Source organism: Platichthys flesus, chromosome 20 (genome assembly GCF_949316205.1).
Source record: "Platichthys flesus chromosome 20, fPlaFle2.1, whole genome shotgun sequence".
In the NCBI taxonomy this organism is placed as follows: domain Eukaryota; kingdom Metazoa; phylum Chordata; class Actinopteri; order Pleuronectiformes; family Pleuronectidae; genus Platichthys; species Platichthys flesus.
Genome location: NC_084964.1, coordinates 11,053,800 through 11,073,464, shown reverse-complemented (window position 1 = coordinate 11,073,464; position 19,665 = coordinate 11,053,800). Strand labels below are relative to the sequence as shown.

Genomic DNA, 19,665 nt, shown 5'->3' with positions numbered 1-19,665 from the left:
AAGTACTGTACTAGCAGCATGATATTTATAACTAAAGTACTTCCTCAAAATTGCTTTTGTACTATAATCTCCTGTGACAGCTGGTTAATGCAGCACTGAATGAGAACTACACATGGGCAGGTAGACTTTTTTTATTTAACTGTACAGGAAGAACGCAGCATGGTTAAAAAGCATAACACAACTCGGCAATACATTGTACAAATTACAGAGCCTATGTACTGACGTGTATTTAGATATTTAAACATCATGTCTCAAGCTTGGAGACTGTCGAGCAGAGTCTGTTTGATGCTGCTGATGGCGCTGAAGGTGGCGCTGTCGGGGAATGACTGTGTGAAATCTTTGCCTTCCTCTATGCTGCTGCTGAGCAGAGGATCCAAGGGCACAGCACCTGAAATGGAGAAGACGAGTGTTGATTACTGAGCTTATGCATTATCAAAATGACGCCACCGCAGTAGTTTCTAAATATTACATCTGATACGTCACTGAGAAATGATTAGCAGCATCGTTACTTGATGCCATAATTAATGAGGATCAATGGGGAACATCTAACACCGTCTAAAGGACCACAGGGACATGGTACAGTTTCCTTTGCTGGCTAAAGCTATGCAGCAGTGGCAGATGCAGTCTCACCGCCACAGGCTGAGCTGAATTAGCTGCATCATTACTCCAGAGATTGATCTCCACACAAAGCGGATAACCATCGAGGGAAACCGTAAAAAAAAAAATCTATTGCTTTGACTGAGAATTATTGATTCAGGCGTATCTTTGAGTTATTATTCCTCTTTCCAACCTGCTGCCACTACACTGAGATCAACATCGACCATTTTGGCAGCACAGCAGTGATGAATGGAGGCAGAGGAGTGATGCACACTCGCTGTGTGTTGTGACACCCTGTGGCCGCAAGCTGATATTACATGTAATTCTATCTAGCTGTTCTTACCGAGGAAGACTGATCCTGTCAGTTTGGCCAATTCTTCACCGCCGCCCTTTGAGAAAATATTGCTGCATTCCTGGAAAGAGAATAGTAATTAAACATGATGCACAAACCTAAACAAGAAAAATGTAATATAATAAATGATATGTTTAAAACGGCAGTGGATTTGTAATCATCTTCACATGTGACCGTGACTACAGGTTCATATCAGATATTAGTATTTCATGTCTGATCTGCCCAATCGACGGTATGAGAGTTTACTTACGGAGCAGTGTGGACACACAAAGCCACTCATGTTCTCCACGATGCCCAGGATTCGTACGCCCGTCTTCTTACAGAAGGTGATCTCTCTCCTCACGTCCCCTGTCGATACAGCCTGAAGCAAACAAGACCAGCAACGGGGTTTACACTCAACGTCAGGCATCTGAGGTAGGCTGGATAATTATAAACTAGTTATAAACACAGGTAATATGTGGTGACGCTCAGCTGTGTTGTAACAGCAGTCAGCATGTAAACATGATGATGAACTGTCAGTAAATAGTTGAGGTTCTCTCTACACGGGTCAATTTGTGTGTACCTGCGGTGTTGTGACCAAAATGGCTCCATCCACTCTGTGCTTCTTAAGGTTCTCCAGTACGGCCAAATGCTCGTCAGACGTCCCAGGCGGCGTGTCCACCAGCAGCACGTCCAGCTCCCCCCACGCCACGTCTGACACGAACTGGGCAATCAAAGCTGCAGGACAGGAAGTTCAGAGATTTTAACTGTTGAGCCGAAGAGGACGAGATCTCGTCAGTTTAAGTGCAAGGCGTGCAGCACAGGGCTTAATTAGAGAGATACAGAATATCATGCTGCTGATTTTATTTACAAGTATTGCGAAACTCTTCCAAGCGCCAAAAGTCTCTCGTGTAAATATCCTAAAAAAAAAAAAGCTGCAAACATAAGACAACTACCAATATGTCGGTTAAAGTCTTATATCGGTGTATTTCCTCAGCCACTTGATAAGTCGGTCGCTCTATTAAGAACAGTAGGATATCACACCTGTTTTCTTGGGGCCCCTCCACACCACTGCTTCATCCGGGTCGTCCAGGAGGAAGCCGATGGACATGAGGGCGAGGCTCTTCTGGGCGTCGGTGTAGACCGGCACCCAGCCCGAGTCGCACTGGTGCACATCAGGCCGGCCCACGCCCAGCATGCGCGGGATACTGGGCCCACAGAGGTCAACGTCCAGGATGCCGACCTAAAGATGATGGTTTGTATGAACACCAGTCAGGAATAGTGTGCAGAATAATACATATCTGTAAAAACACTCACAGCAGAATGACAGTGACTGCAGCTGCTTAAAGGGATAGTTCACCCTAAAAGTGAAAATGGACTTCAACCACTTCACCCATCCCTCCATCGGCATAGATGATTAGTGAATTTGCCTTTTTCAGTGAACTATCCTCTTGGACTTTAATACACAATGTACATATTTTATAGCCTCTCTTCGTGTTACAAACCTTCTTGCCAGCATGTCGGAGAGCCAGGGCCAACTCTGTGGTGATGGTGCTCTTTCCCACACCTCCTTTCCCGGACAGGACCAACACAACGTGTCGAACCTGGGCCAGATTCCCTTCTGCTGCGGAACAGAGGAACATGGTGAGTGCACCGAACACATCATCTCTCGTCTGCACATGGCGATCCGAGTAGAGGATGTTATCAGAAACAGGTCAGTGCCCGGGTCACGGGTTCAACACAGTAAGTGGGTCAGAGGTCACGATGTAACAGCTTCTTATTACATTCTCTATTTATCTACAGTGGCGTTTTAGCAGCTGACAACGTTTGACATGTAGAACTTGAGCTTATTTCCAGTTAGCTTCTGCTAACAAGTTATACAAGCTGTTACCCTACACGCAGCAGGTTCTGTTAGCTGCCTACTTTTAGCATGTAAGACACACCGCTAATGTAAACATTAACAAGCTACAAGTCAGACTCAAGAATCTTGAAAACGTTGTAGAGCTGTTGTTTTCCACCTACCATTGTTTTGTTCCATATTTTAGACTTGGGCTACAACATGCACACGCAGCACCGGATTGAGCCGCTTCCTGCTGACGTCATAGGGTGCTCATCTGCTTCTCCAATTGTGTTGCACCGCTCTCATCTACGTCCCGCCTCTTGTGAAGCGCCACCAATAGGCTGCCGAGGCACAATATGGTGCGTTCGAACACCCCACGAAATATCATAATCAGCATTAGCATGGCTGGTGTACTTGTATTTGATATTCACATGTGATAATACACACGTCAAACAAACAAAAAGATATAAATAAAGATGTTTATATAGATTTAGATGTAGATGCAGATTAATATTTAGATATAGATATATATATATTTGTAGATATATACAAGTAAAGGTATATATATAGAGACAAATATATGGATATAGATATAGGTATATGTAAAGATATATTATTCTCCCAAATATACTGGAATTTAAGACACTTTACACTAACAGCAATAAAAAATGATAACTAACAACATACAGGTTTGAATTATACATTAGTATTTTAGGTGCAGTGAATGGTAAATATAACCAAATACCAAACATTAGAGCACATCACTCCCCTGTGTTATTACCATAGATCACAGCCCATGATTTTCACAAAGGCCTAAGTTCAGATTACATTGTTACCCCAGTTAGGTGAAGGTAACAAATTACATTACCATAAAACCCTCCTCCCCAAAGGCCCTATCCAATAAGCAGGACGTGAGGGCGTGGAGAGGTAATGTTTACGTCTCTGTAGGAGAAGTGGGACAGTGTGCAAACTGTCACACAGTCACTTATAGTTATAGAGGCACACCGATTTTCAAATGAGCCATTGCAAGACAATGTACAGGAAGACTGCTGTAAGGTAAGAGCATACGGAAAAAAGAAAAATCCCTGCTGTACTGTAGATGAATGTATTTTAGATGGAAGTTTCATATTAAGGTCTTTGGCTGAGATATTTGAGAGATACTATCTATGTATGTATGATGCTATGTAGAGCAGATTGCAGATTGCAGTGTTTTGTGTAGTGAATAGAAGATGAGAATCTGTTGCAGGACACATCCAATGATTCACACCAGAATCATTCTCAATAATTTCAGCATCTTAAACAGATCCCATCCAGATCACTGTCACGCTCGCACACTGGCTGATAGAGGTACTGTAATTTGACCTGACTGGTTTGTTCAGATGATGCATTAACAGTATGTAGGGTAAAGACCAATTAAAGTGAGAATACCTCCAGACTACCTCAACTTAAATGTTGGCGTGTATCCCCTGCACCTGCTGCTGCGTTCGGCACTGACATTAACCGAGACGTCATGTTAGGTCAAGGGGAGTTGGGAAAACAACAAGTCTTCATGGGGCAACTAATGGTTATTATACTATAGAATTAATCGAATGCACTTAGTATCAGGTATAATACAATTTTTTTTCCTCCATAGAATATAGAATAAGCTTATTACTGCTACATGTGGATTAAATGAATATTTTCTTACTTTTTAGAAAATCAAAACCAATCCAAGGTTATTGATTGTAATGATTACTGACAGCTGGGAAAGAGTTCAACACAGACATGTGTTTTCAAAAGCAAACATACTCGGCCCGTGTTTGTCTCTCTTTTCGGGTCAATGAGCCCAAGAGGAGAGTGTGACAACAGTCAACTAAGAATAAGGCTTGTGTTTACAGTACCTGACCAATCGTGTTCTTTTCAGTGGAATGCATCAGCCTCACTGACTGCTCAGTGTTTTTTAGAGAAGTCTTCATGAAGGACATGCAGCGTGTCACTTTCTGTTGTTTGTCCTGATGGAACCGACTTAACAAGACTTAAACTTCTCCAAAATCGTGTAATTATTGTCACGTGATTTTTGATCCACTTCCACCATTACCAAAACCGAACATAACAGGTAAGTAAACTGCCATATAATTCTAATGTCCAGTGTTATAGTCAATATTAGGACAGGCATGAATTCAAATCTATGACTTCTACTCGATATACATAGCAGTCACTAGGTTTGACGACATTATCTGAGTCTTGTGTGTAGGCTGCCGTCACTGCTACCAGTGTGGCAGAGCAGAGTGTTGGGTTTAAAGGTTAAACAAGTGCGTGGAAACCCTTCCTGTTGCCAACTGTGACATATGGGACAGATAGAAATAGGCGAGCTACCACACAACGATCCGTCTGAAGGAGACATTTCCCTCTGAATGATAACCTGCAGGTTCCTATTGACTGTAAGGGCTGATAAAGAACCTAAACATACTGAACTGAGGGAAAAGTCCAGAAGTGAATATATGTAACTCTTTTTTTATTTGTCCAACAAGTTGGTAAGTCACTTGGGAAACACACTGAGAATTTTTTTGTCATTTTTTGGGGAGAAAACACACTGCACCCAAATGTTATCAGTCAAACCTCATCTTTGAAAATAAAGTCATGCAAACAAAATGTATACTCACTGGTTTCAGATGTTTTCAATTTGTTAGTGAGGTCATTTTGTAGGTCAACTCATATTCAGTTGAATTAGAGCGATGAGAATTCTCCCCGAATTCTCCCTCCGTCTGAAACAGAGAGTTATTTATGTATCTCTTCCTTGAATATAGGCTGCTAGTTTGGGGAAATGTGTGATTGAATATAAATAAGTAACTATCACCAATGAATCTGTACCAATACCTACCAGCTGGTCACAGGGTTTGTGGGTCGCCGTCCACAGAGCTGCCATGCTGAGACGAGGCAGAAACGGCCGGGCTCGGCCTTGGGCCAGGAGCGAAACACGGCGAGAGACAGATGCCATGGCAAAAATCCAGATGATGGACAGAGAGGACTGGGAAGACCAGATCACGACGGAGGTGAGGCAGCGAGGGTGTAAGGGTAGAACAAAAGATGACAGCATGAATAGAGAAGTGGGAATTTAAAAGGAGGTGGTGTGAAACGTGAGAAATTCAGATAGAAATACAAATAACTGGAGAATGAGACACAAGTAGTATTTGTTGACTGTTAGTGGATGAGAACTTACTTTTTCTTTGCAGAAAATAGAAGAGGAACCACGGCTGTGTAAAGATACTATTTCTACCTGAGTACCAGTAGTTTTCCACTGGCACTGTGGCCGGTCTGAAATGGCCATGTGTAAGACATGGTCACATCTCCCATTGGAAGGATGGTATTTTTGGAAATGTTCTAATTTTACCTACAGGTTCACATGACGTCTCTCACCAATAGGAAGCATGAACAGGTTTAAGTAGACATGGTTTGAAACATGGCATACGGTGCTGGCTCTCATTTGGCTCTTGGGATTAGTGTGCAATACAGCAAGATTATAATTTCCCTGTCCTGGTTTAGCAGCCTGTCTTTCTTTTCTTTTTTTTTTACTAAATTGCACCTGACTGTGAAATGGATAAAACAGTAAATATAATCCAAAACTTTTTTCCTTTCCATTCGACTGAACCTTTCTGGACCATGACCACGTCCCTGGACTAACGTGATGCTGTTTGTACTGTTTGTGTCCACCAGATCAGCGACATGGAGGCTAAAGTGGATTATCATGCTGTGAGTTCCCAGGCTGTCTCTGACGTGGTGGCCTTGTCCGGCACAGCGGCGTCGATAGGGGAGTCGTTCTGCCAGTGTCAGCCACAGGAAGGGCTAAGCCAGGGAATCGCTGCCATAAGTGACTGCCTCTGTGGGGAGGAGGATCAGAGTGAGCAAAATCTTAGAAATGCTGAAATACAACACATCAACCAACACCTGTGCCACACTTGTGTCACAATATGGCCTTTGCATTAATATGAAAGTTCATTTTTTACATATATATATTATATTTGGCTTTTAGTAAATCAGATCACAGAAATTAGAACACACGCTAAAAAAGACACGGAGGGTAAAAACATTTTCTTGCTCAAAAGATAAATTTAGCTGATTTTGTTACCTTAGGAAATACTTTGTTGATTGTTCCAAGGCCTATCTGCGCCCCCGGTGTTAACTGCTGAAACTGATTGTTGATACCATGCTGGACTAAAAGTAAATATGATTGGTAGCGTAAAACATAACGAAGATATCCGATTTACAAATAGGATAACCAGACGAAGTGTCTATAGCCATGCCTACTGCTTAAAGGGCATAATGTTTACCGTCTAAGTTTAGCAGGTTAGCAGCTAATGCTACATGGAATATTTGAAGTAATTTGGTCATAAAGTAAAGTAGTGGATTCATTTGAAAGTTTGAAATAGGGAGACATGAACGTTGCATGACAGAAGCACCCGTGTCTGCTGTGCTCTCAGGTTTTGACTGGGTATGGGACGAGCACTTCAAGACCTCCGGCGCCCTCCTCAGCGGTGACAACAGGAAAGTGAGCTTCCACTCCGACTACAGCTGTGGCACAGCTGCCATCCGCGGCACCAAAGAGCTGACAGACGGCCAACACTTCTGGGAAGTCAAGATGACCTCTCCGGTGTATGGAACCGATATGGTGCGGAGCAGTCCTTTTAATCATATACTGATGACAAAATTGGCACTGTTTGAAAAGATGAATGCTGAGTACCACTGCTTTCACATGACCTACTGGTGAGCTAGAACTCCTGTTGTTGTCGTTTGAGGTTTTGCTTTCTGTGGTTTGATTGGTGTAGATGGTGGGAATTGGAACAAAAGAGGTCAACCTGGAGAAGTTCAAGTACAACTTTGGTAGCCTGCTGGGCCATGATGAAGACAGCTGGGGGCTCTCCTACACAGGTTAGAGAGTCCGAGTTGGACACCTTGAGTCATCAGAGAAGTCTGTGGAGGTGGTTGACCCTTAATAATCAAACATTGAGGAAAGTGAAAGTACATTTTCTGTCTATATTTGTTCCCAGGTCTCCTCCAGCACAAAGGGGACAAAGTGAACCTCTCCTCTCAATTTGGGCAAGGCTCCATCATTGGAGTGCACCTTGACACTTGGCATGGTACCCTGACCTTCTACAAGAATCGGCAATGCATAGGTACGTGTTTCCCAATAATGAAAGCAGCACCTGTGAGAAAACAGCTTTTTACCCTCGCTTTCATTCTCTCTTCTCTTCTGCTACATCAGGTGTTGCTGCCACAAGGCTCCCAAACAATAAGTTTTACCCGATGGTGTGCTCCACGGCAGCTAAGAGCAGTATGAAGTTGATCCGTGCCTGTTATACACCCACCTCCCTAAAGTACCTTTGCTGCGCCCGGCTCCACCAAATGTTGCCACGTTGCCCAGACATACTCAGTGCGCTGGAGCTGCCCCAAGGTCTGCGCACGCTCCTCCACTTACAACTGGGCTGGGTCTTCACCCTCAGCAGCCGCCCTGAGGCCTCGGAGCAGCACAGGAAGTTGCCTGAGGAATTCCATGATGAGATGAGCCTGCCTTTGAGCCCCAGCCCCACCCCGAGACCGGTATCGCCCCTGAGTGCCTGCACCTCCCGGAGCCCCTGCACCAGTCCGTTCCCTGAAGCCGTCTCATACCAGTGCCCCTGTCAGACGTCCCATCGAACTCAACCTTGCATTTGCCACTGCCCTCCCACTCCTCCCAGCAGCGACTATGATAGCTGCTGTTCAGAGCCGGAGGATTACCAATGCAAACGATGCCGCTGGACATGAGTTGAGGTCAAAACGTACTTCCAGTTGTTTGGCACACAGCTATTCTACTATTGCCATCAATGTCTCCTGACATAGATCATGAAGAAAAGAGCGATCTTATCTTTTAGCCAATATTTGAGTTGACATGAGCGAATTGTTGCTTCTCTTTTATAACTACAAATTTTATACCATTTAAATAACTTTGTCAATGAAATGGTAAAAGAGAGTGAGACTTTTGGTCAAGTTGACATTTTAGAGTGACATTGTGGTCATTCATTCTCATTTTAAGCAAATTTCTATCTGGTGATTCTTGGGTTTATAAGAGCCAAATGTACTTCTCTGATTGACACACACACACACACTGAAAATCTTGCGAATGTTAACACTTGTCGCTCTCAGGAATGGACTCCAGTGGGAGCGGAATTGCTTTTTGATACCATGAAATTACATTTTTTTGCGCTTGTACTCTGTAACCAGCACTTGGCTTGAATGTCAACAGCGGTTGTGTTATTGCTTACAAGATCATTTGCTACTGTGTTTTTGCAGTTTATGCTTTGTTTATGACCTTTCTTACTCAAGCAATTCTCTGAAATAAATGGAAAAAGGAAAACTGTTTGCAGCTCATTTTAATTCACTGATTTGCACACAATATAATAATATGCAGTTTACAGGTGTCACTCTAACAGCACAGCTTGCATTTAAACATAATTGATGAGAATACTGTATGAAATTAGTACACATAATATAATTCTTTAATTTACAAAATATATAACCTTAAATCTTTTTCTTGAATCTGCTATATAAATATTAGTTTACTGGAGGAGAACATGATTTTTAAGCCATGTATTTAGCTTGTAAACATTTACATACTAGCAGCCATGTGTCATTAGAAACCAGATTTGATTAGATCTTCGCATCCATGTCATGCTCAAGTGGACACATTAGTCCAGGACCAGCTGGGGGTTCGGAGCTGTGAAGCATCTGTACACTCTGGCGGACATCTCTGGTCCAAGTCGTCTATCTTTACCTCCACCTTTCACTATGAGACCAGCCAGCAGTCCCTTCCTCTCCTCCTCTGACCCCAAGGTCTGGTATTCCTAAAAAACAACATGTGAATTTAAGTAAAAGTAAATGTGTGTATTCATTCTTGTAGGACCACACTGAGGTGCACTCGGGTCTACCTGCAGTAACAGCTGAGGAGACGGATAGGCTGCTGTCACAGTGGAGGCCACACCAGGGCTAACTCTGTTCAGCTGCTGGATCTGTTTGCTCCAGACCTGAATCAGACCCGAGCCGTCCCTCTCTACCCGAGCTCCGCTGGCCCACGATCCATCCACGCAGAAGGGCAGCTCTGTTCCCTCTGTCAGGAGTCTGTCAGGACAATGGATGATATCTCATCAGCAAAAGAGAACACTCGATTTGAACTAACAGGCCAATAGGGATTTAGAGTAGATCACGTTCTGTTAATGTGATATCAACTCTATCAGGTGCATACTTGTACGGGCGTTTAGATAAGGCCTTGGTGACGGCACACACATGGCTAGTGACCTCCTGCCAGCCATCCAGGAAGACCACTGAGATATTCTTGCAGAGCTGTAGGTGAACGAGAACCTGGAAAGATGCATAGAAAGAAATCTCACATCTTCTGTAGACAGCCAGAATCCCCACACCAATGGAGAGTGTTTCACAGTTGAAACCAGATTTAAAGTGAACAGACCTCCTCAACGTCCATATTTTCTATTCCCAGGCCAGGCTGCACACCACAAGCATATGTCCTATTGGTGAGTAAAACAATAAGGCAGGTCAGAGTGTTTAAATAAATGCTACAACAGAACAGTGGCGGGAAAAAAAATATACCTCCCTCCTATAAAACCGCCTTTAAGTCCACTACATTCAAATTCTTCTTTTGGAGGTGCACCAAATTGCACCGAAGCATAAATATCAGTCCCTCAAATATATCTATGAATGAAAATACCACCCTATATCGCAATGTTTAAGAAAGTGAGCATGGGTTCTTTATTGGCCCATGTCCCATGCTTCTAATAAGCATTTTGATAATCTGCTAAAATACATGGACAGGGGTGAAAACATAACGCTTCTTATTGAAGGTGATAAATAAGCACACAAGTTATTAAACATCTGTCTCTCCGTCCATTACAGGCCATAGTCACAGACACACTGACCTGTAATCTTGCTGAGAGTCTGTCACTAAGAGAGTGACCACCTTCCTGGCATCACGGTTGAGACGCTCCAAAAGAGGACTGAGAAAAGACCCCACCCCTGTTTCTTCCCCTCGACTGTTGAGCATCTGAAGGGGCAACAGAAGCAGAGACCAAAGAGCATGAGCACCATTAAAAACATGCAGCAATGAGGCCAAATCATTAGAGTCCATTGGTATGGGCCGCAATGTGAACGGAACAGCTGCACACTTTCTTCACAGAGATCACCATGTCCAGGAAGTCAGTCAGACCCAGCAACAACACCGTCTGATCCTCCTCCAGCGAACCCAAGCTGCCTCCGCCCTGCTGAAGACATAACTGTAATGATCACACTGAAGAAACACGAAATAAATGAGAATGTGTTTGTAGAAATACATCAAACCAAACAAATCCCATTTAATCCAAATGTCTGTTGAGCAAATGATCAGGTACTCGCCTCAGGTGCGTCTCTGGTCCATGTGATGCTGTTAGGGAGTTGCTGGCTCTCAAGGCTGAACCTCCACTCGTAGGCAGCCAGGGTTCCCAGCAGGAGGTCTGAGCCATCGTGCTGCAGGAGAGCTGGACAAAAAACACACTGATTCATAGAGGTAGGTGGACCATTTAGGTTATTGCCAGAGTAGGATCTATGCAAACTCTATGTGGATTTGTGCAGACTCTATGTGGATCTGTGCAGACTCTATGTGGATCTGTGCAGACTCTATGTGGATCTGTGCAGACTCTATGTTGGACTATGCAGACTCTATGTGGATCTGTGCAGACTCTATGTGGATCTGTGCAGACTCTATGTTGGACTATGCAGACTCTATGTGGATCTGTGCAGACTCTATGTGGATCTGTGCAGACTCTATGTGGATCTGTGCAGACTCTATGTTGGACTATGCAGACTCTATGTGGATCTGTGCAGACTCTATGTTGGACTATGCAGACTCTATGTGGATCTGTGCAGACTCTATGTGGATCTGTGCAGACTCTATGTGGATCTGTGCAGACAGTCGGACTCTACCTGGATCAATGCAGACTCTATACGGATCTGTGCAGACAGTCGGACTCTACCTGGATCAATGCAGACTCTATATGGATCTGAGCAGACAGTTGGACTCTACCTGGATCTATGCAGACTCTATGTGGTACTAAGCAGACTCTACCTGGATCTGTGCAGACAGCGGGACTCTACCTGGATCAATGCAGACTCTATATGGATCTGTGCAGACAGTTGGACTCTACCTGGATCTATGCGGACTCTATGTGGGACTAAGCAGACTCTACCTGGATCTGTGCAGACAGCGGGACTCTACCTGGATCTATGCAGACTCTACCTGGATCTGTGCAAACAGTTGGACTCTACCTGGATCTATGCGGACTCTATGTGGGACTAAGCAGACACTTCCTGGATCTGTGCAGAAAGCAGGACTCTACCTGGATCTATGCAGACTCTACCTGGATCTGTGCAGACAGTGGGACTCTACCTGGATCTATGCAGACAGTGAGACTCTTGAGGCAGTTCTCCGGCCTCAGACTCCTCAGGTTCTCTGCAGCCTCCCTCCTCTGCTGCTGCTCCAGCCTCCTCTCGTCCTTCTCCTGGGCTCTGGATGCTCTCCGGCTCTCCCTCGCCTCCCTCCGCTCCCTGGCTCTCTCTCTGTCCGCCTCCACCTCCTCCTTGCTGCGGCGTTTCCTCGCCGGACCCGGTGTGTCGGGGCCATGATGTGGCAGCGAAGCAGAGGCGCGGTGTGACCCGCTTCTCGTTGCTGGTGAGGTTTTGCGTTTGAGGTCTGAACTCGGAAGCTGATCTCCGCACTGAGGGCTGGTTGTTGTGGTTTGACTGATCTCATCGTGGTTTAACTGAGCCTTTGTCTCGATGTCGGTTTCCTCTTCGGATTCAGATATTTCCCAAGCGTCCGCTCTGCGCAAAACAGACATTTCAAAGCATCAACACGCGACCAGAGGGTGTTTACACCCGGTTCACAACTGCTTTGTTTACATCGCCGGTGTGTTCGATGGTGTCCGCCGAGGGACGCGCATTTCCGAAACGCGCAGCCTGTATTTATACCCATAGATATATACCAACCTTTAAACAGTCGTTACAAAGTGGTTTGATAGGAGGATAAAATTTAAACTAGAAAACTAAACATTAAAGGCAACAAGTGATATAATACTGATACGTCTACTACTGCTACAATACTACTAATGATAATATGATAAACCATCACTTACACATAAGTCAGTTAAAAGCAAGCTAATAGAATTAAGTAAAAACCTGTTCAGTAAAAGTCAGTGTTGGGAAATGATATAGGAATAAACATGCCCTGGTTTCCTCACAAATTTTATTGTATGTAAAGAAAAATAAACTCTTCATAGACTGTATATAAAGTAAGATGAATTCCCCCCAGACTGTGTGTATAGTAAAGATAACTCTCAATAGATTCCATATACAGTAGAACAATGTGTGTGTATAAACATATTATGTGTGTGAATATAACATATCTATCTGCAGTGTATGAAATGCCATTTCACTCATTTATATTTTTGTAAATAAAGTTTTTCACAAAGCAAGTCTGTCTCTCTGTTTGCGCAGATGTCTACATCATCAGTACGCAGCAGCAGACAACTCCATGTAGTGTATAGATCGGCGGTGGGCGGAAGCAGCGGAGGATTGTGGGTAGACTGTGCAGCCTCACACAGATCGTCAGCTCATGTAAACAACACTGGTCGGTGTGATTTGACCCATACTTTTATATCGAACTGTGGTTTTCCTCACAATGGCGCAGCCGGCTGAGAAAGGTACGTTTGGCTTCTGCGTTATTTTATCTCCAAGACAGCAACTTCATTGACAGACTTGTGCTAAGCTAAGCTAAACCTCCACATTCCTCTCTGAGGAAACAACTGGGTCACCGAGATCGACCAGCTCAGCAGTTAGAGTTTCCCTGTGTCAGTGAAAAAGATTTCATGTGACTAACTGGGAAGTTACTTCAACCTTATGCCACATTTTGTGTTTTTGCAATAAACTTGTTTAATTGTAATTGAACAAACCATAACGTTACACATAAACAGCAGACAATAGTGACAACAACAATAAATAACAATAATAACTTTCTTCTCCACAGTCATTCATTCAGATTTTTTTGTTTAAATGAACAATTCTCAAATGTACAAACAATCTGGTATGATTAGATGCTGCTGTAAAGATAAACCGATAAAAAGAGACAAAAAGACATGAAAGAAAGAAAGAAATTATAAATAAAGAATAGTTAAGTTCAAATTAAAGGACTTTTTCTTTTTGAGTAAACCAGTGTTTACCAATGTAGTCCATTGTCCACGATGAGTCCATAAATAAAGTCCTTTTTGAGAGAAGGTTTCACGTTGTAACATTTTGAGAGAAAGCCATTCATGGACATAGAGCTTCAGAATACAAGCACTGGAGATTCAGTTTCTATCATAAAAACACATTTGTTATCGGCATCAAATCTCTGTCTTCACAAGTCACTGAATGGTCACGCCCCATTTAGTATTTTTAGGTGGGCCTCTTTTGTTTTAGAAGGTTCAGATACATTTTTAACATTTGGCTCATAGTTTGTGAACATACATCTGTTTGGGTGGCGATGTTTAATTGAAGTTCTGTTAGATAATGTTATGTACAAATATCATTATGTGGTAAATTTCTTGTACTTTTTCTGCAAAAATGACTTATTAGGAAAATAAGTCATTTTTGCCAGGAAAACCTGTCATCCCCTCGTTTGCTACTTTTTCCAGCGTATTATCGCTTTGGCGTGCTGTTCTTCAACTGTCTGCTGACGTTTGGCTCCTACTTCTGCTTCGACATCCCCAGCGTTCTGCAGGATCAGTTCCAAGGGGTAAAAATAACAGCTTGAAGATACAAAGAGTATCAAGTGATTTACTCACATTTACGTTTGTGTTCCAATTTCAACATCCGCCCTCAATTTGTTGTCAGACAGACGCTATCTTATCTTCGCCTTTCTTCTTTATTTGACAGAACCTGACATGTGCCAATGCAACGGTGATCAATGGAACAGTAGACTGTGTGGTGGGACTGGGGATGAACCCTCAGCAGTACAATCTTCTCTATGCTATCTATGCCTGGACGTATGTACACACAAACATTGAACTGCACGTAAGCTGATGAATGGCTTGTCAGAGGAGAGATTCCGTTATCTTTTTTGCTCTATCAACAGGAATGCAGTAGTGGTGATCATCGCTGGGTTCATGATTGACAAATTAGGAAACCGCTGTAAGTTAAAGGTGTAAACAAACAAAAGCCAAATGAACAAAGTGGTGGTGCTCAGCTGATTTCTGTGTCCTCCTCCGTGCAGTCGGCGTATTTCTCTTCTCTTTCCTGTGTGTTCTGGGCTCGTCCCTGTTTGCCCTGGGCTCCCACTTCAAAGGGACGCCCTATCTGCTGCCGCTGATGCTCACAGGCCGACTGCTGTTTGGATCAGGCAACGGATCCCTGACCAGTAAGGCCGCCTCACGTCAGTCGAACCTCTTTGCAGCGACACCTCTGAAGAATGTTCGTAACCGTTCTGTCCACTCTTTTCCTCATTGCAGTCGTTCAGAACCGCATCACAGCCTTCTGGTTCAAAGGGAAGGAGCTGGCCCTGGCCTTCGGTCTGACCCTGGCGTTCTCTCGCCTGGGTTCAGTCCTGAACTTCTTCCTCACCCAGAACTTTGAGGAAAAATACGGCATGCAGTGGACCCTCTGGGGGGGTAAGTCCACCTCAAGGTCCATGGCATGACTTAATGATGAGAAAATGTCATTAAAGAGTATTTTTTTTATTTGCCACACGGCCCCCTTGTTTTCCAGGTACGCTGTTATGTGTGCTGGGCTTTATATCAGCAATTGTTGTCAGTACTCTGGACAAGGTTGGAATGAAGCAGCTGGGTCTCGATGGAGCCATTCAAGAGCAGTCTCGCAAAGTGGTACGCACAGTATCTGTGATAATAACCTGATTCCAAAGTCATTAGAATATAATAAGATAATCCTTTATTAGTCCCATGACAGGGAAATTAGCAAGACATTTATATTGTGCAGTAAAAATATATTTGCACAGTTAAAAACTTTAATATTTATATTCAAAATGATAACTGTGTAGTAGTGTGCATGCAGTACATTCCAATGCCATTGTACTGACTAAATAATTGATTTCTCTGTCTGTAGAGAATTCAGGATGTTAGGCTTCTGTCGCTGAGATACTGGCTGCTGGTTCTCACCATCATGTTCTTCTACAACGGCATCTTTCCGTTCATTGCAGATGCCAGGTAACGCACAACAACTGAACATGTGTGAATATATACATACACATACATACATGCTCCCTCTCTCCCTTTGATATCGCCCGTAAAGTTTTTACCGTCAACGCAGACAGCCTGACCTTAATCTGCAGCTGTAGTTCTCTCACACTCAAGAATTTCACTTTCACTCTCTAGTCTTTGTACTTGTAACTTGGGTTCTGCTGTGCATGAGAGTGAACTGCGTGCAGGTGCACCCCCGACACCTCCACAGACTGAACATATGAATATCACCATGGTATTTACTTGACAGAACTCGGAAGACAAAGCCCTCACTGCTGTGTTTTTTCCTGTCCAGTAAATTCATCCAGGATAAGTACGATGGCTACAGTCAGAAGGAGGCGGCCTATATCGCCGGGGCGGTTTATGACAGCTCACTGGTCCTCTCAGCCAGTGTGGGCATTCTCATAGTAAGTGTCCTGTTCCAAAGTTGTTCAAACGTCACATGAAAATTCATATGAATCAGTGTAGAACAAGAAGGTGAGTTGGAGTAACATGACCTTCTCGTGTGCGTCTGTGTGTGTTCTAGGATTTTGTGGGTCTGCGGGGCATCTTTGCGGTGGCCTGTGCCGTCCTCACGCTGCCTGTGTTCGGACTCCTGGCCTTCACCTTCGTGGCTCCTCTGGTCTGCACCATCTGGCTGGGAATCACCTACTCCTTCGCTGCTGTGAGCTTGGATCAGACAGACTCAAAACAACACTAATTTTGTTTTCCTCTATCAACCAAGAATTAGAAATATTCCGACACCATTTTTTCCCCTTGCGATACTGATTCTGACATCTGAACATTTTATATCTGCTGATACAGAGTACTGATCTGATTCCAGTCCATTCACAAAAGGAAGTTCTTGTTGTCTACTAATGATTTGATTTGATCGACGTGTCATGTCTGACCTTTTTCCTTTCTGTGCTGTATGGCAGGCGAGCATGTGGCCGTCCATTCCCCTCGTTGTACCTCAGGCGACCCTGGGAACAGCCATGGGCCTGGCCACCTCTATACAGATGGTCGGGATTGGGGTGTCCAATCTGGTTGTCGGACAGATTTTAGGCTCCAAGTCTAGGTAGGTTATCTTTCAGATCACGGTCTCATTGCACGGCACTGACCAAATGTATTTACCTGCGCTGCTTTGTCGATTTTGTTGCCCAGTGAAACAAAGATTCCATTGTGGCGTTGGCAGAGGATGATGATCTTCATGTTGGCCAACACCATCAGCTGCATCGTCACCTCAGTGCTGCTCAACGTTGTCGACCACAGACAGGTGAGACGGAATGTAAACTGCCTCTGAACTGTGTATGTAATATGTGCTTTGTGTGTGTGTGTGTTGTTTCTATCACAGTGTGTTCAGCTGAGGTATGTTTTTTCTTCAGGGCGGGACCCTGAACAAGACGACTAAGAAGTCAGGGCAGGCAGAGAGCGACTCGGACAGAGAGCCACTCACCCAGGGAGAGGAAGAGCCTAACAACGATGAGGATGATGAGGCGGTCAGATCTAATTCAATCAACTCATGAGTAACTCATGTTGACACTAAACACCAAGTTTAAACCTTTTTTTTTAACTATATATCCAGTTTTCAGACTAGATTGAGTTCATGGCACACTTCACTGAAAACTGATTTGGTTCTACAAACTGTGGGTTCTGGAACAGTTGAACGAATTAAAGGCTAAAATCAAGTCACTGCCAAACAGTATATAAACGCAAGTAGTGTTTGTATGTTCTTGTAAATATGCAGTATTTTAGTTCTTAATAACGCAATTCTCTTATCGTTTATTTTAGGTAAGGAGTTGGTTGCCTTTTGATATTTTGCATTTCTTGAAATTAAATAATTTTGGTAATATTCATGGCCACGACTTTGAATTTTCAGTGTTGGCTCTCAACTTCGAAAATGTTCAGCAATAAGCAAACAAAAGACACCCCACGTATATAGAATGAATATAAAGGGATTTACATGTTATCACTGGCATGAATTACAGGATTCCTGAATACTTGATACCTACACACTAAATAAACACTATACTGGAGTGACCGTAAAACCATGAGGCAGCTCACAGGATGTGGGCTAACTTGATCATTTAGCACGCTTAACTGTTTATATGAATATTCTCATCTGCATTTATATGAAATCATATTGCATGTACCTTTATTTGTATGTATGGTTTTTGATCAGTTGTTCTTAATCTCTGAAAGAATTAGTCTGACTTCAGTTGACTGTGATGGCACCAGTTGATCTGCTCATTCATGTTTTGTACAGATACATCATCTCCTGATGACTCTTGATAAAAATTGTGGTCTGGAATAAAGTCACAAAGAAAATGCAAACTATCCCTCTTTGAAATGTTTCTATTCATTTAATACACCTGACTGCAAGGATCTTACTGTATTATTACCTCTTGTAAACTACAGGACAGATGACCACCAAACCTGGTGGTAGCATGCGGTATAGGTCAGCTAAGAACACATTTGATTTTGGTGAAGATCAGGGGGCAGATCCAGAATCTGTTTTTCACTTTCTTCAATGTTACGTGACAGATGTTGATTTCTCAGATAATTCATGATTCTTGGGTAAATTTAGTCTCAAACATGTTAGACTCACTACAACCAGTAGGTGGAGCTCACCACACATGGTTTGCAGTGGATTAACTACAGTCTATTTAGTGAAGTCCTTGTGAAATTGTTGTTGTTGACTTCCCTCAGTTTGTGGCACTAAAAGACATCACCCTCTCCTTAGTCAGCTTTGGCTGTCAGTCAACTTCATCAAATTTCCGCATAGAATACATTTTTACCTCTGTGTGGGTGTTTCCATGTTTTCACTTAGCTATCTTGTCCAGGACTCTAACAGAGGACATATCAAATCTCAATGGGAAATTCCTTGTTAAATAAAAAATCTAAGATTAATTTTGCATTGCAGTCTATAAACAAATAGAGAGCACCTTGATCAAGGCTGTAGTCCTCAAATACGTAAGCGCAGTGAGTTCTCAGAGGATCCATGTTCTGGGTGCCAACGTCATGTCCACAACTCTCTGCCAGATTAAATGAGGCGAGTTCCCTTGTTCTACAGAGACTGCAGTCAGTGCTGAATAACAGCAGATGCCTGGAAAACAACATCAATCTCCATGTAAAAAGTCAGCATTGATGAAGGGCTTTTGAAAATGAATCATTTTGTGTCCATCTGTTGCTGAAGCTCAGTCACAATCCGTCCAAAGCTGGAGCACATCATGTCTGACCTGTAAAGACTATACATGTATACTGTCCTGGAAATCTCCCCCTCCCTTTACCCTTCTCTGCCAGCTAGTCTCAAATATCTCTTTGGTACAAATTGTTTGTCCCAGTAAGATCTTATCTTGTGTTCCTCCCCCTCCTATGACATGTAGCGCAACCTCCTGCCTCACGCAAGGTCATTTCTCTCATTATAAGTCACTTTGCTTCTTAGCGACTCTGTGACAGTGAGCTGTGCCGAGCTCTGGGTCGATCCCTTTGCAAAAGCTTCTTCTTTATAAATACACAAAGGCAATTTCGTGGTTTGCTCTTTATTTAGAAATTTCCACCACAAAACATAACTGGATGATAGAATACCCAGGTACAGCCCATTCTCTTCCTTAAAGAATTGCCAAAGTCACTAGATT

The 19,665-nt window shown here is 43.3% G+C and overlaps 4 protein-coding genes across 7 annotated transcripts; 2 read left to right on the top strand and 2 right to left on the bottom strand.

Moving 5' to 3' along the window:
• Nucleotides 1–115: 115 nt before the first annotated feature.
• Nucleotides 116–3,100, bottom strand: nubp2 (nucleotide binding protein 2 (MinD homolog, E. coli)). The gene is made up of 7 exons (XM_062378852.1): nt 2,951–3,100; nt 2,434–2,552; nt 1,973–2,171; nt 1,512–1,666; nt 1,200–1,310; nt 941–1,010; nt 116–388 (listed from the first exon to the last, which is right to left on the bottom strand). The coding sequence occupies exons 1-7, from the start codon at nt 2,964–2,966 to the stop codon at nt 252–254; spliced, it is 807 nt and encodes a 268-aa protein (XP_062234836.1). The 5' UTR covers nt 2,967–3,100; the 3' UTR covers nt 116–251.
• Nucleotides 3,101–3,719: 619 nt separating this feature from the next.
• LOC133931888 (SPRY domain-containing SOCS box protein 3-like) lies at nt 3,720–9,135 on the top strand. 4 transcript variants are annotated; one of them, XM_062378848.1, is made up of 7 exons: nt 3,720–3,824; nt 5,665–5,800; nt 6,462–6,645; nt 7,226–7,413; nt 7,571–7,673; nt 7,793–7,918; nt 8,008–9,135. In XM_062378848.1, exons 1-7 carry the CDS (start codon nt 3,784–3,786, stop codon nt 8,544–8,546), a joined length of 1,317 nt encoding a protein of 438 aa, XP_062234832.1. In that variant the 5' UTR covers nt 3,720–3,783; the 3' UTR covers nt 8,547–9,135. The 4 variants fall into 4 exon arrangements, with proteins under 4 accessions (XP_062234832.1, XP_062234831.1, XP_062234834.1 ...); XM_062378847.1 differs by having other exon boundaries at nt 3,767–3,824; nt 5,632–5,800; XM_062378850.1 differs by lacking the exon at nt 3,720–3,824 and adding an exon at nt 4,482–4,863 and having other exon boundaries at nt 5,632–5,800.
• Nucleotides 9,136–9,139: 4 nt separating this feature from the next.
• Nucleotides 9,140–12,734, bottom strand: LOC133931890 (probable crossover junction endonuclease EME2). The gene is made up of 8 exons (XM_062378851.1): nt 12,211–12,734; nt 11,181–11,302; nt 10,955–11,047; nt 10,709–10,833; nt 10,243–10,300; nt 10,021–10,136; nt 9,707–9,896; nt 9,140–9,622 (listed from the first exon to the last, which is right to left on the bottom strand). Exons 1-8 carry the CDS (start codon nt 12,659–12,661, stop codon nt 9,467–9,469), a joined length of 1,311 nt encoding a protein of 436 aa, XP_062234835.1. The 5' UTR covers nt 12,662–12,734; the 3' UTR covers nt 9,140–9,466.
• A 664-nt stretch (nt 12,735–13,398) lies between these two features.
• Nucleotides 13,399–18,364, top strand: mfsd1l (major facilitator superfamily domain containing 1-like). The gene is made up of 13 exons (XM_062378530.1): nt 13,399–13,522; nt 14,492–14,592; nt 14,733–14,842; nt 14,932–14,987; nt 15,070–15,213; nt 15,305–15,463; nt 15,561–15,676; nt 15,915–16,015; nt 16,344–16,455; nt 16,575–16,712; nt 16,966–17,105; nt 17,192–17,303; nt 17,413–18,364. Exons 1-13 carry the CDS (start codon nt 13,501–13,503, stop codon nt 17,551–17,553), a joined length of 1,452 nt encoding a protein of 483 aa, XP_062234514.1. The 5' UTR covers nt 13,399–13,500; the 3' UTR covers nt 17,554–18,364.
• Nucleotides 18,365–19,665: the final 1,301 nt, after the last annotated feature.

What these genes read in the sequence shown, in the direction of transcription:
- nubp2 (XM_062378852.1), bottom strand. An exon ending in GAGGGGCCCCAAGAAAACAG is followed by an intron (nt 1,667 to 1,972) that starts GTGTGATATCCT and finishes CCTGTCCTGCAG; the next exon opens with CTTTGATTGCCCAGTTCGTG. An exon ending in TTTTGGTCACAACACCGCAG is followed by an intron (nt 1,311 to 1,511) that starts GTACACACAAAT and finishes TGTTTGCTTCAG; the next exon opens with GCTGTATCGACAGGGGACGT.
- LOC133931888 (XM_062378847.1), top strand. Translation starts at nt 3,784, where the DNA reads ATGAGCCATTGCAAGACAATGTACAGGAAGACTGCTGTAAG. An exon ending in CTGGGGGCTCTCCTACACAG is followed by an intron (nt 7,674 to 7,792) that starts GTTAGAGAGTCC and finishes ATTTGTTCCCAG; the next exon opens with GTCTCCTCCAGCACAAAGGG. An exon ending in CAAGAATCGGCAATGCATAG is followed by an intron (nt 7,919 to 8,007) that starts GTACGTGTTTCC and finishes CTGCTACATCAG; the next exon opens with GTGTTGCTGCCACAAGGCTC.
- LOC133931890 (XM_062378851.1), bottom strand. Translation starts at nt 12,661, where the DNA reads ATGTCTGTTTTGCGCAGAGCGGACGCTTGGGAAATATCTGAATCCGAA. An exon ending in GGACCAGAGACGCACCTGAG is followed by an intron (nt 11,048 to 11,180) that starts GCGAGTACCTGA and finishes TGTCTTCAGCAG; the next exon opens with GGCGGAGGCAGCTTGGGTTC. An exon ending in TGGTGATCTCTGTGAAGAAA is followed by an intron (nt 10,834 to 10,954) that starts GTGTGCAGCTGT and finishes TTGCCCCTTCAG; the next exon opens with ATGCTCAACAGTCGAGGGGA.
- mfsd1l (XM_062378530.1), top strand. Translation starts at nt 13,501, where the DNA reads ATGGCGCAGCCGGCTGAGAAAG. An exon ending in TGACAAATTAGGAAACCGCT is followed by an intron (nt 14,988 to 15,069) that starts GTAAGTTAAAGG and finishes TCCTCCGTGCAG; the next exon opens with TCGGCGTATTTCTCTTCTCT. An exon ending in ACGTTGTCGACCACAGACAG is followed by an intron (nt 17,304 to 17,412) that starts GTGAGACGGAAT and finishes TTTTTTCTTCAG; the next exon opens with GGCGGGACCCTGAACAAGAC.